At 39.3% G+C, this 15,623-nt stretch overlaps 1 protein-coding gene across 3 annotated transcripts in view; it reads right to left on the minus strand.

The window, feature by feature from the left end:
- CPED1 (cadherin like and PC-esterase domain containing 1) overlaps positions 1-15,623 on the minus strand; it is a 153,434-nt gene continuing 137,811 nt past the window's right edge. For all 3 annotated transcript variants that reach the window (XM_061467629.1, XM_061467626.1, XM_061467628.1), the window contains 5 exons: positions 11,740-11,960; positions 11,376-11,477; positions 11,086-11,173; positions 8,598-8,744; positions 1-2,781 (listed from right to left, as the gene is read on the minus strand). In XM_061467629.1, coding sequence (XP_061323613.1) covers positions 2,554-2,781; positions 8,598-8,744; positions 11,086-11,173; positions 11,376-11,477; positions 11,740-11,960 — 786 coding nt within the window. In that variant the 3' untranslated portion in view covers positions 1-2,553. The remainder of the gene's footprint in view (positions 2,782-8,597; positions 8,745-11,085; positions 11,174-11,375; positions 11,478-11,739; positions 11,961-15,623) is intronic.

The raw sequence follows: 15,623 nt of genomic DNA on the forward strand, positions 1-15,623 counted from the left end.
TTAAAATAGCAGGAACACTTTAATGGTTATTCAGGCAAAATGTCACAGCAGATGTGATAAATATAGAGTAAACCATTGATAGCAACACATTCACTGGAATTCAAACATGGTAAATTTTTTTATTGTCTTAATCTGTGAATTTTAATGTGTATTAGCAAGCAATGCTTCCACTTCGATCTCAGCTCTCCTTTTTTGCATACCTACAAATGCTAGATGTATTTTAAACAAGTTAAATAATGAAAAATGTACATTGGCACCTGTTTTAGTCTGCCTGTTTTAGTTTTCCCTTTGTTTATTCCTAATATTACATGGATCATATATAGTGTTGGAAAAACTCATTCAAAGAACTCCTTTAAATAAAGATCAATTTGCCAATGGCTTTTTACAGACATATATATGTACATAGACATGTAAAAAATAGAAAACACACAGGAAATATCCACTTGATACAATTGGAAAACATTAAGATTTGGAAAACATTAAGACATCTGGGTGTACAGCACATATAAACCATATTGTGGTGAAAGCAGAAGTGATGATTTGCACATTTGCTGATATCAGCTGCAGTATAACAAAGTCAGCTTGTTCCTTTTCATCATTATAGCTGATGTTTCAGAAATAGGCTTTGATAAAAAAACCCAAAAACATAAACCCCCAGTTTATGCTTTAAAAACAACTGTGTACAGAACAATAACAGCATGTGGATTTAAACGAGCTACACAAAAAACCTTAACAGAAGTAGAATTAGGAGCTTTGTCAGTATAGCAGAAAGTCTCCTAAGTTAGATATGTCAAATCCTCTTTTGGAGGATCTTTGTATCATCTAGGGAAGCCAAACTCCATATTGCATGACAATTTCCCATTATATCTTCACATATATTATCTGAAGCAAGAATGTACAAAACTATAGCTAGGGATACAAACTGTGGTGAGTGTAAGGATCTTTGGCAAATCCCAAATATGGTGTCATGAATTTCTAGCCCTACTTCTATATAGGAGCAGGACTATACACTGTGGGCTACTAAGGCCTGTAAAATGGTGATTAGTTCTGTGCTTATTTGTTTGTTCACTGACATTGCTTGCAGCTTCCTTTCCCAAAGACAGCAGAAGCTAGTGGAGGATTATATGTAAAATTGTAAAGGAGGAAGCATGCCTCAGAGCTTGGTGGATCCTTCATTAGACTTGTACTTACCTGGTTCTGACTCCCCTCTCTAGTGTATGATGGGAGAAAGAGGTGTCTTGATTCCCTGCTCCATGACTGGATTCATAAAGATACTGGATATTAACTGGATAATTTGAAGGCAGAACAGTCTTATGGGTGCCATTAACTCATCACCCAGCTGCTAAGCCTCGATCATACTTGTTTTCCCATCAGGGCAACACAACTGTGAATGAGTGTGCTGCCAATGTTGTGGCAGATCAGCAGACAGCTCCCCCCTGCAGTGGTAAAACCTTTCCTTGGGGTTTCACCCAGAGTAGGTCTGCAAACATGAGTGATGTAGCTGGGCTACAGCATGAAACTGGCATTCAGAAAAGGTCTTGTCCCTGCTATGCATGAGACACAAGGCAGTACATCATGCTCCCATCATATCACGCATTCCTCATGACAGATTAAAAACCATATCCTGAACTTCTTATGTGTGCTTGCAAAGGGTATTTTTCTTCCGTTTGTTGTTCTGGCTTCACACATTGGCAGTGTTTTATAATAAATCATTAAAGAAATGGCACTTCCATGCTGGGAGAATACTTGCTTGGCTTACTAGCCAAGGTAGACACTGAAGCACATATCTAAGCAGTATTCCTGCATATGGCCACTCTCCTAAAGTGACACCATAAGTAAGGGTTATGTTAACATATTCGATATATTTACATGTTATATCAAGACAATTGTAATCAGTCTCGAGTCTAAGTAATCTATCTCTAGATTAGCTTTAGAACATGCAAAAAATAGAGTAGACATCTATTCCACCTAAGATGCAAAGAAGGGGTGTGTTTTCACTAAAAACACTGGAGTTCAAAACTTGTCATCCTCAGTAAAAGGCTAATAGGCATTTTCAAATTGTATAAACCAAGTGTCTAAACAGAAAAGTTTTGACATCGAAGGCGAACTCATCCACATAAAATAAAACTCTTTAAAATGGAATGTAGCCAGTTTCCAAATACATTCAAATATTACAGTGTCTCTATAAATAGAAAACTAGATAGTGCTGAAAAGCTAAAGCAGTCCTTTCCAAATAGTTCAAGTGTATATATTTCTTTCTCTTTACTGTCATTAATGCACAGTTGCTTGAGTTGCAGCTGTTCTAGCCTTTGGCAACAGTTCAAGTAACTTCCCCTCTTCTCTCCTTTGCAAACCTCCGTCTTCCATTTTGACACCACAGAGTTGCCAGGCATACCTTGATTTCATAAAGTTTTAGGGAAAATGCCATGTGTCCCAAACTGTTGGTGTCTGTACAGCCAATCAAAGAAGCATGTCAGAAATTCACCATGGTCTTTCACTACTATCACTCACATAGTGGCACATCTCGAGTCCCAGTACTATATTCAGCAGAGGCTATGTGCTGACAATCTCCCTCCTACTCGCACAGAGCCTGCTGAGAAGGATTTCAGAATAAACTTGATTTATTGGACCTCGGACATGATATGGGGACTGTGAATTTGTTGCATAGTCCTGCAGTTGTGATGGCTTGCTTTGACTGCCGAAATATTTCCCCAGTGTGTAGTGCCTTGATAACGTCATTGTTATGTGTGGACTTTCTTCAGAGGGATTGGATTTCACCACCTGCAATAGAAGTGACATATGTGAGTGCTTTCTGCCTGCACCTAGAAGGATAGATACACAGCTGTGTGCACAGAAATGCTCAGACAGTTCTCCACAAAGCAGATCCTGACACTCTTACCTTGAGCTGCAATTTGCTCACAAACAGTATTTTAGTGAGCCAGCTTTTTATGTTACATACTAACTAAAGCGCAAAATTTTATTCACTTGAGCCTTGAAATCTATGTATAGGCCCATTATACTCAGTTGGTTGATTCCGTAATGCCTTTATATACTAGACCATTCTCTTCATTAGGGACAATTTATCTGAACAACAAAATTCAGAGATAATAACTTGTCTGTGTATTTACCATGGGAAAAAAATAAACTTAAGACATCCCTGACTTGCAGGAAGGTTTAAATCCTGCTCTGATCCCAAGCACCTGAGGAACACATGCTGTGTTTCAGCTGTGATTCCTGTGAGAATGTTTCACTCTCAGATCTTGCTGCAAACCCAGCCCAGCTCCATGTTAAGATGAAAACACTCGTGTCATGTTTCTCCAAGAAGGGAGTTACAGTGCAGTTTAACATCCCTTTCCCCAGGGCATCACCCTCACATAACCACAATGTGGTTCAGTGACTTACTACAGAAGAATGCTCCTCCTTGTCTCCCAAATATGCATATATTTTTGGGTATACCATGTTCAATCTGTATGGTATAAACAAACAGCTGTGGGACTAATGAGAGAGAAAGTGAAAGGTAGGGTTGTCAGTAGACTAATGACTGGGGGGGTGATCTCCTGTGAAATGCTGAAGGTCTCATCTCAGTGAAAACACAGTCATTGATGAATAATGAAGCAACGTCAAGAGAGACAAAACTTCAGGACCTAGCACAGATGCAGGACAAAGGACCCTGACCCTGGCATTGGCAAATGCAGAGAAAGCAGAAAAGGGGCCAAGTGGTTAACCTATTTTCAAAATATCATGTTGACTTGGTAGCTCTTATGCCCATCAATTTTCTGACTTGATCAATCACAGCAGACATTTGAAAAAGCAGATTTCATTTATTAATGCACATTTTTATGCAGAAGCATATTAACTTTTTTAAAAGGTCATGTATATTTAGGGTTACTGAACAATTGAAACCAATGTTCATATGTAATGAAGCTCATAATTAATGAAACAATTCGAACAAAATTAAATGTGAAGGATTAACATGTTCAAAGGCTTGAATGACTGGGCAAAAAGGCTATGAGGGAGCTGGCTGAACTAAAAAAGACCAAATATTATCCACATAGAAAATTAATATATCCTCTGATCAATTTGATACAGCTAAGCCAAGCGCTGTTATTTGTTTTCATGCAATTACTGCAGGTTCATTTTTCTAAATTAGTGCCTTAGATTTTACAACTACTTCAGAACGATGCCACCTTGAACCAGTCACCCAAACTGCATTCCTGTTAGGCATAATCTCCCAGGAATGTAATCTAATATTCATCCAGCAGCCAGGCAGTGATTGAGATACCAAATCTCAAGGTTGCTAGTTTTTATACTGTGACTGTGAATTCATTGCCATTAAATTAGGAAATAAATTTGAATTGAAATATAGGTTCCATAAAGGTCTTTATAATTGCTGGCCAATGTACTTCTCCATAAGCATTTGTGAAGAACGAGGTAATTAAAAAGTCAGGTTTGCATGTGTGCATAGACCGAGAAGGATGTTTGGGCAGAAAGTGACAGACATATGAAAGATCTTTTGTCCTAGGTTGATATAATCCATTGGTAATCTGAGTGAAGATCGTAGGGTCTACAGAGCTGTGTATTTCTATGCTATCAGGGTGACCCAAGGCCCTCTGAAGTGGGTTGGTGGGAACTCACAATAATTTCTCAGGACAATCGGGAGAAGTAGTTTTCTGTTTGGCCAGCTAGTGAGAATTAAATGAGAACAGCTGAATGCATTTCAATTCCTGTTTTCTGACTGCACAGAATGGCCAGCCCTCCATTCCCACATGGCTGTGCTTTAGCTCAGATGGCATTTAAAGAGGGGTGCTGCATTCTGCGAGTTTAGGAATAATTTTTTTTAAGAGAAAGAAAGTGAAAGTACAAAGCAGTAGAGTTAATCTATTTCATCTGGTTTCCTAAAACATGAAAAGTGCTGGTTTTACACAGTGTTCTTGGCTCTGTCCTCGAAGGCAAAATTCCATTTTCCTAGTGCAAACTGCTTTAGCACCTGATGAAACTCGACTTGCCAAGATGCAGAAATAAACTGATGACAAAACTGTTAAAACTAATGAGGTATCAAAAGCATTCAAGGACTTTCTTTCTGCTTTCCTCAAGGATCAATTCTGGTTTTTTGGTGGCTGATGGATTCTCTCAAGCACATCTATGCTTCTTTCAGGCACAACGACCTCTCAAGCCTCATTAACAGCTCTGGGAGCCAAATTCTCCCCTGATCCTCCCCAGAAACACATACTCTCGGTTGAGATTCCTCTGGCAGGGAAGCAAGGACAAATCTGCACATGAGCTCATACTAAATGATGGAGGAGCGCATGAAAAATGCTGATGACTGATCACGCCCTGCTGTTTTCCACCCAGTTCCATACAAAGCAACTGAAATATTTTACTTTGAAGCTCCCTGTTTCACTTGAAAGCTCTGTGGAAATGGGGAGCACCAGCAGTGACCCATGAAGACATCAACATCTGGGTTCTAGGCAAAAAAGGGTCAACATAGCTGTCTGAGTAAAACGGAAGGAGGCATTTACTCCACAGGACTATTTATCCATTGCATAAATATCTGCTCGGTGACTTGCTCCCCTTTTCCAGCTCCATTTGAACTGAGCTGTGTTCGTGCCTCTCTCATGTACTGAGCAGTGTAGATTAAAGGATTGGTTAACTAACCATGCCTGCTGTGTTTGGTCCCAAAGCAGGACAGAGGCCACGGCAATAGGCTGAAAACATGTGAGCTGCTGAGGAGCCTGAGGTGGAAACCAGCTGTGAGGCTGACACACAACACATAAGGTCAGATGGGTCTGATAATGCTCCCACAACTGTGCTTAGTCCCAGTGAGCCTCACACTGGAGCACAGTCCCAACCAATGGCAGCTCACTGTCTCCCCACTCTCTTTTGGAAATACATTGTTACCTGGTATTTTGCTTCTGATATTATCTCTCTGTGATACTTAAGGAGAAAAAGCAAAGCCTTATAGTTATTAACTTTTTTTATTCTGCTTTATGTAAAGGTGACTGCTGCGGCTGAGAGAAAATAGCCAGGATTGTTATGCTAGTCCTTGGCCAGCAGACACCACAAGGACACACTGGAGCCTATGCTTGAATTTTACTATCATCACCACTGAATTTCAGTTTGTTTTGTTTAAAATACTCCTAAGTTTAATTAGCCACAGTATATTTTGTTTTCCAGTGTATACTGTGGGTGCCTGATGAAGGAAACCTTTTTTTTAGATTTTTGCTTTTTTTGGCTTTTTATGGAAAATATATCATAGCTGTCCTGACCTTTCTTCACAGCAAAAATTGGTGCTTCCACTTCAGTCTTGGTCTCATGGCCCACCTTTGTATCTGTGAAGCTCTATGGAGCTTCTGTACTAACCCTGCCCAAGTCCAGGTCCTGGGAACAGGCTTGGCCAAGAGTGAGGCTTACACAAAAATAGGTATGACTTGGCAAAATAAGCAAAAGGATTTTATCCTTCTCTTGAGAGATTAAGAAAACATTTGGTGGTATCTCTTATTTGAATTAATTTGTTTTGATGGAAAACAAATTCTAAATTCATGCTGGAAAAATGCTAGCCTTTCACTTGTGTTGGTGATAGTCTTTTTAATATTTATGCAATTTTGATAGCTCTAATTTTCTCCATAAGACATAACTTATGGAGTTCTGTCTTCTAAACGACACATCAACTTGCTTGTGTCATTTTTAGTCCTTAACCAAAATCCTGAGATTTCTTCTAAGTAGTAGCTTCTTACAGGCTCAAAGCCCCCAGCTGACTGTGGAACACCATAAATTCATTAAATCTTGATGTCAAAGAGGCATCCTTCGTTGTACCCTTTTTTCCTTTCAAGCTTTTTGGTAACAATTTCTTCTCATTCTATATTTCATTCTATGGAAGAACTTGCACCTGCCATGCCTAGTTTGATCACTCAGAGGAAATGCAATCTTCCTGAAAGATACGACAGTTCAAGTTTTATTGCCCTAGACAGGTTTTAACAGAATAAATTGTGGTAGTTTCCTAGTCTTTTGTAAAAAAGACAACCCATATTCGATTAATAAAAATGAAGATCCTTGTAGCTTCACAGGCAATCTCCCACTCTGTGAAACATGACTTTAACTAAAGAGTTAGCAGAAGGCTTCTCTGTCCTTATATCCAGCAATGAATTGAGGCAGGGGACTACTGACCATGTCTGAGTGCATGATTCCAGTTTTCACTGAAGAAATATTTTGACTGTGAATCAGGAGTTAAGTACCTGGAAAGATATGAGCCTCCTTTATTCCTCAAAGCTTTTTCAGGTTTCCAAAGGACGTAATGTAAGATTCATGGATCTTTTCTGGGGAATCAATGATGTGTTTGGATTCTCAGTAGACTAACCGCTCATACCAGGAAACTGGGAACTGGCCATTTACACCAACAAACTGGTGTCATGGATATGAGGAAGAGCTTGGTTAGAAGCTGTAGGAAAATCTGGTGGTGTCGGTGGCAGTTCTTATGGTAGTTCAACTATCATATGGAAAAATTACTGTCATCAGCCTAATGGTAGAGGGTATCTGATCACTTGCTACTCAACATTTATAACCTGTTTTAATTCAGGGTCACCTACACTAAGCCAGAGGTGCACTTCTTCATTTGCTATATATACATAAGGTACAAGAAATTCCAAACTGAAACAGATCCTTCTTTTGCTGATGGGGAAGAGCATTCACTATAAAAAGACATAACACATACTCAAAATACATCTTAAAGGAAACCAGTAAAACTTTAAATATCTTGGTTTTCAAACTCTTTACTTCCACTGGTTTGGCAGCCTCTTGGCTGATTTTGTGCCTAGATATAATAATGTGTTTGCTTATTCATTTTTGATTTAATCCATGGACTCCTGTCATTTGTAATATATTGTGAGCATTCCTTGCCAGAGCTTCAAATGAACAAAATAATATATTCTCAATTGCCCTACTCATATATTTTTGATGTCTTTGTTTCACCAGCTGAGTAATTATAAAACAGAAGACAGAATTTCTGTAGATTTCAGAAAAAGAAGAAAGGAGAATTATGGGTCTGAGAGACAACAAGTGACATTTACACTTCTATTTGTATAGTCAACCACTATAACTATCCCAGATAAATCTTTCTCAGACATATGAAAACAGATCTACAGCAGTAAGACTGGTCTTTCAATTTTAAGCTCCATTTTAGATGTACCTATGGTTTGATGGGAGTCTGCTCAGCTGCTCAGTGAGGAAGGCTTAAGACAAAACTTGTGTGACAGAGGTGTGGCAAAAAGATAAACTGGGTCCGTACACAAGCGGTATCAATACAAAACACACAGCAAATAATACAACAACCTGGAAACCATGCAACATCCTTTGCAGAAGAGCATGCCTGATTTTATTTCAAGGAATCACCACTACAGCAGTTCAGCCTGTCCTTGGGTGTTGTTGCACTCTGAGCAGCAAGGGACAAGTGCTGCTCTACAAACTGCTATCCCTGAGGTTTAAATTCAGGCCTAACTTTGAGTTATAGATGCAAACCTCATTGTGTACAGTTTTGTTTCTAAGCACCTGGCAGTTAAAATCTCTCTTAAATATCTGGGAATGATATAGGTGTAAACTATTACCTCATGGAAATGGCAGCCACACTTCCCTTGCAGGAATTCTTTGTAACGTCCCATGGTGATGACGAAGGTGTCAACAACTTCATAGCCAAAATTTTTTGCTGTATCCAGAATAACCAAGTTTTCATTCCACAGGTTTTGTATTTGTGCCTGCATTCCAGACAAAATATTGTAGCGTCTTGTCAGAAGGACTGTTTAAAAGTTACTTTATTCTGCCATGGAAGTGAATAGCAAGACTGCATTTTCAGTAAAGCAAGTATAGAATTATAGGATCATAGAATAGTTAGGGTTGGAAAGGACCTTAAGGTCATCAAGTTCCACCCCCCCTGCCATGGGCAGGGACACCTCACATTAGACCAGGTCACTCAAGGCTCTGTCTAACCTGGCCTTGAACATTGCCAGGGATGGAACGCTCGCAATGTCCTTGGGCAGCCTGTTCCAATGCCTCACCACTCTCACAGTAAAGAACTTCTTTCTTATATCTAACCAAAATCTCCCCTGTATAAGTTTAGACCAATTACCCCTTGTCTTGTCACTACAGTGATGAAGAGTCCCTCTCCAGCATCCTTGTAGGCCCCCTTCAGATACTGGAAGGCTGCTATGTGGTCTCCACGCAGCCTTCTCTTCCCCCAGGTGAACAGACTCAATTTTCAAAGCCTGTCTTCATACAGGAGGTGCTCCAGTCCCTTGATCATCCTCATGGCCTCCTCTAGACTTGCTCCAACAGCTCCATGTCCTTTTTATGTTATGCTCCAGACATGAATTACTATATATTCACTCTTGAAACAGCTATTACTCCAAGGCTGTTGTAGATTTTTGCAGGAATTATAATTACTTTTCAGCAGTTGTGAAGCTTCTTTCATACGAAGATTTTACTGCTGTTCATAATTATTGCATAACTGGTTTTAATATGTACTTAGCTAATGTGAGGTGTAAAAAAAAAAAAAATCCTTTTATAAAGTTGTCTGTAGTGAATGGTGAAATTGTTCCTGTAAATTAAAATTAATCTTCAAATCAAACTCATTGAGACTGTTTCTTAAAAATGAGTATAGAGCCATGGGCATCTTAGAAATGGTTACACCGAAGAACAGATTGTTATTTCTAAAGATGATGCAGGAAGGCCAGGAATACAAAAATGTTAGCCATAAATTTGGCAAAGTGGTGGATTTGACATTGCAGGCAGAAGGGCTTTGAGAGTAGCTGGCGTAATCCGGAAGTCCAGAGCACCAAAACCACATGGATAATTTGGCATGTGATTCCGGTATTGAAAGGCAAGAGAACGTAAGTTACGCTGGTCAATGTAGTTGATTTCTGGAGTTTCATAAATTTACTGGATAAGAAACAGAAAAAGGTAAACCTGGGAAACCATAATACTCCTCCTATCATTGCCTCACCTTCCTTTGATCAAAGTTCTGCTTCTTCTTCCTAGGAGTGAACTCTGCTGAAAGCCATGGGAGAAGCCACGACATTTCTTCATGTTGATGCCAACAATTTCCCTAATGCATCCTAATTTGATCATCCAGATAAATTAAGGAAATGGTTGGAAGCAATAAGAAGACATTCAGTAGAGACAAGGCAGATAATACTAACTTAGAAAGAATGGGGAAAATATGACAGGGCAGTCTCCATAGCAAAAAGAAGGGTGAGAGTAGCAGTAGGTCCTACAACAGTGTGTTACGGCTGCAGAAAAGATGTGGGCACCAGTCCCCAGTGTGATAGGAGTGCTGTACTTAAACTATGAGAGCAAATAATTTTCTCTTTTCAACACCTGTGAATAGCTGGAACATTATGCACAGCTCTAGTAGGCACCATTTACTTCTTTTTGCCCTCCAGCTCTTCCCATCCCTGTGTCATCCACATATTTTCTATGGACAGTTCAATGGAGAGCCACCCTTCAAATTGTAAATAAAAATATTGAATTGAATGAGTTACACAGCGCATTGAAATGGGCCCATCTGTTACTCTGAGAGTCTTGGATATGATTTAAACTGACTGTAACACCCCACTGACATACAAATAACAGACTAGATTCACCACTACATTCCAACTGCTCTGTAATGTTCTGGTTTCATAGGCTGGTTAAAATGGATTTATGGATAGCTGTGCAATGCAGCCAGACCACTGAATCTGATCCAGTAGTAACAACGAAGGAAGCCTGAGGAGGGCCCGTTCTCAATGTGGTATGAGGAGAAATCTGCCTATTCCTGGCTCAATTCCTCATCTTCAGCATCTTATAATATTGGAGCTTCTTCTGGTTCTTGGGATGGCTGACTGAGCATAGCTGTTCAAACAGCGTGGAATCCGTGAAATACGGCAAATTGGTTTGAATCCATATTAGCAAGCAGTATGCGAAAATACAAACATTAATCTCTCTTTGATCCATTTAAAGCTTGCTCAGCAGAGGTTGTAACATATTTTGACCAGACAGTAAAATTATTGCTGAAATGACAAGTCTTCCACGAAAATGCACTCTAAATGTACTGTAGCTTACCTGTGATAGAGAATGTATTCCATCCACTGGTAGGTGAAAGCCCATCCCTATGGATTTGATAATTACCAGGATATTTGACAGGTTTTCCCTGTTTGGCAAATTAAAAAAAAGTTCACAGATTTTACTTAACAGAAACATCAAAAGACACTGCATTTTAGTGTCTTTTTCACTGAGTTTTTCAAAGTCATTTAAGTGCACACACATGAGAAAACAAATGAAGTGGTTTGTTAAGTTGGTTTTTGTAATTTATTATATCAAGACTCGGAATAATACCAAGTACATAGCATTACCTGCTCAACACCTTTTGGATAATTTGCAGATGATTGGAATTAAGCCACTGAACACCACCTACAACTAATACAGTCTGGTCTGTGTTCTCCAGGGGACGTGATCTGAAACCCAGAAAGGAAAAACAACACATGTTACCTTAAAACAGATGGCAAACATTTTAACTGCATTGCATTGCATTTCAATGAACTGTATCTGGCATCCGGATCAGAGGCCTGATGTCATTTTCTACTATTTTTCAACCACACAATACAGCCTGCACACGTTATGTTTAATTGTTTACTGACTTTAATTGTAAAATCTGTTAAACACATTTGTGACTAGAATGAGAATACAAGCGAGCTGGCAATAGAGTTTGTACGGTACCTCTGCAGCAGTTGTTCTAGGGCTTTTTCAAAAGTTGGTCTCTGGTTTGAGCTTATCCAAAACTGGGGGTAGTAGGAGTAACTGATGAATGTTTTCCCCTTGTTGATATTATGATAACATTTAACATCATGAGTCTTTTGCCATTCCTGAAGAGTCTTATTCACTCTTTCTATAAGATAGTACATCATCCCTCTGTTAGTTGAGTCACCTATAAAGAGAATCTTTGGATGGAAAAGGATAGGATTTACTTAGAAGTTATACACTCCAAAACCCAAAAGCTAAGAAAAGAACACAGATAATCTGAAGGTCTTTTAAACCCTTCTCATAAGGTTCAAGAAATATCACTGTGAGCTGCCAGCTCTTCAGCCATGACATCTCAATATTAAAGTTCCCCTTTAGTAAACTGTGTGATCTGATTAACAAAAAGATACATTTCAAAAGGTGAAAAGTACAAGTTATAGATGGCTATAGCTGCACAGCCCTGCATTTTTCATACTTGATAATTTCTATTGCTTAAGTTCACTTTCAGCTGCTAGTATAGAGCCTCTTGTGGCTGCTTGCAGCTTCCTGCTTTCTTTCATCCAGTTTTTTATGTGGTTTGTTCCTACACAGCATGTCTTCATTAAAATGTATTCCATAAGTGTGATTCACCAGAATTTACACCAAAGTAACACGTACACACACACACAAAGACACACACACACACACACACAGAGCTGTTGACTTTTTTGTAGAGAGATGGCCTTTCTGCAATTTCAGAGGGGGTGGAGAAAGAGGGTTATTTTGGTGGAAGACATGAACAGAGTCCTGGCATGTATGATGTGACCACCAGGAAGCATTGTGGCCTGAAGGGAGTTAGAAGTGCTGTCAAAAAGACAGAAGTACTTCAAGTATAGCAGTTTTCACTGGGCAGCTCTGAACCTGCAAGTGAATGAACAAGTCAGATTGGGGCTTGCTACTACTCATTCTGTAGACTCTCCTGAGAAATCAAACATCTCTGTATGTGGAGACCACAGAACTTAGCGTATGTGATTTTTTAATGTAATTTTCCTATATTTAGTGGCTAGAACTAGCATTTCCTCCTGCTGAAGAGAATATTTAAGCAATGTCAAGAATCCAAAGGGGAAGAGAAGCCAGGTTCACTGTGGTTTGCCAATGAAACTGTGGTGTAATCAGCTATTACCACTATCACCTCAACCAGAAATCCACACAGAGGAGCATAAATATAAAACTGGGAGTCAGAAACCCCATAGAGCCATAACACAGTAACAGCCCTGTTTTCTGCACAGCAGTATGCAACTTCTCCTACCTCTGGCACTCAGAGTAGTTGGCACCTTGTAAGATGGGTTTTATTGTTTGGTATTTTAATTTGATTTGGGACTTGATGCTTTACCATTTCCACCTTGAATATTTAGTTATGCAAATAAAATTCAGACTGCACAAGATTACATGTTTAAGAGTACATTTCCAAAGCTTCTCTTAGAGATTTTATGTGGTGAAAGCATCTTGGACTCCTCTTATCTAATACCTCTCTATTTATCTATTACCTTCAGGAATGTCAGTTTTAGGAACTGATTCCAGTTCCCAGTATAAACCTATTCTGATTAAAAATAAGCCACTACAGTATATCAATGATGGTTCCCACAGAACAGAAGCAGTTTCAGATGAACATACTCCAATCTGGCGGCAGGGTCAAGAATGGGCATGACAATGGCTTGAACTTCCCAAGCCTTGCTCATTGTGGGCTGCAGAAAAGCAAACAAATTAAAATGAGCACTGGGCACATAGAGGTTCTGTTACCCCCTGTCCTGGACCTATCAAAGCTGCTTCACAAAGTAAATTCTTAAACAGCTGCTGTTCATGCTTGTGTTGCACAAGCACTTCTCTTACACGCAAGGGGATTTCCAGATCTTTCCCGTTATTTCAGATGAAACCTTTTTAAACTGAGCGCAACATGACTCACAGAAGCCAGAGATCCTTGGACCCTTGGAAGGACTGGTTGGATATTCACTCTTTCCCTCTCTGACAGATGTGAACATGCACACAATTATTTACAATTAAGAAGATAGTCCACGGTTATGATATGTTCTAATTATAAAGTAGGTTAACTTGAGGTTTTAAACAATTATTTTAACTTGCAAAATCTCTTAATCTCTCCAGTCTGTCTATATCCATGTCTTTTTAATCTCCATTTTGTAAGTCCATCACTGTATTATCTAAATGTATACCTATTTTAAAAGCAGTTCTCAGATATTAGCAGGCAAGGATATTATTAACTTGCAATATGTGGGTGAGAACATTGCTGTAATAACACAACACAGCATTAGCAGAATAACAAACAGGCTCTACTAGTTCATACACATAAAGCAGTTGGTAGAACATGCTGAATTGTTTCCCTTCTACTTGTAGTAACATATGATACCATTTTGTTATCACTGCACATAAGGATTTTGCAAAGGAGCATTTCAGCTATTAATTGCACTGATTTGGCAGATGTGGCATTTTTATCTCACTCTTCATTCTACCATGACTAAGATTCTGATAGATACTTTTCTCCTTCTAACTGTATTTGGTCTAATCTCATCTACTACAGATTTCAAATAACAGAATATCCTTCATGGGAAAAAAGAAGAATCACGGCCAAGACCAATGAACATGATGCACAGATGTTTTGTTTTGCCAACACTGTGCATTCTCTAGCAATTTAAGTATGAAACGTCACACTCAATATTTTCAAAGTCTCAGACATTGCAGAGCACCAAAGACTGAGATTGACTCATCAGTCTCTTTATCATTTTTCTCATTATGTTTAAATTAGAGCAAAACAACCCTCTTTCAACACACACTCAATTTACACTATTAAATACTTTGGTGCTGTAGGGCTTTATAATTTCTGCATCTGCACAGCCCACACACATAAGCAATGGATCTATGAATGAGTTTTCAAGTCTGCCCTGGGATACCTAGCTGGCCAGGTCTGCAGATGAGAAGTCACTATGTGCAACCATTTAGAAAAACAGTTCCAGGAGAGACAACTTAGCTATGATCACATCCTAAAGTGGCAGATCTAGACTGTAGGTGCCATGGTGCTGGGCATCATGAAAATATCAGGTGGGGCTTAGAATAGTACTATTGTTGTTGTCCTGATATTCTGAGAACATGAAGGGGGTGAAAGGAGTCAGAGAAGATTCCTTTAGAGCAGTCAGTATAACTGCAAGAAACAGATAACTGTTAGGGCCTTCTTCAAGTATTATCACAAGACTGATGAGACCTCACACAGCCCATCTTTGAAGGAGTAAGCTCTGAGTCTCAGAACATCTTCGTTTTCACTCTTAAAGTGAGCTTGTTATGAGGAGGTAAAGCAGGAGGTCAGGAAACTAGATCAGACAGCTATTATCATTTGAGTGCCTGAGTGTCCATCTGAGAATGTATACTTATTCCTAGAAGTAGGTGCAGCTGGGCAGGATGAGTCAGGAATGTGATAGATGGCAACATCACATTGGTGAGGAATACAGATTGTTTCACTAGGGAAATTAACCTGAACACAGAGGAACAGCTCTGATAAGAGAATACTCAAGACAAGTAAGTGGGGAAGAGAGAAATGAGGCAAAGTGGACTTGTGATTGCACAGAAATCCATATCAAAATTGTAGGTCACGCTCAAAGATGTCAGTCAATTGCTGCAGCCATGTTAGATTTCAGTCAGTAAGTCTTTGTTCAAATAGGTTTAAGCCGTACTGGGACTGTATCACTGGAATCAAGCAAATCCATTTAATTCCAGCTATGCCTTTCACAGTGAAATAACAGCACTGTTGAAAGATATGTCAAATTAAAACTAGGACTGCAGTATGTGAAACCTATGGTCTCTGCCCTCTAGCTCTGATG

This window comes from Pezoporus flaviventris, unplaced genomic scaffold (assembly GCF_033815535.1).
Source record: "Pezoporus flaviventris isolate CSIRO_AGI_PZ_B2104156 unplaced genomic scaffold, CSIRO_AGI_Pfla_v1 ptg000045l, whole genome shotgun sequence".
NCBI classification, from domain to species: domain Eukaryota; kingdom Metazoa; phylum Chordata; class Aves; order Psittaciformes; family Psittacidae; genus Pezoporus; species Pezoporus flaviventris.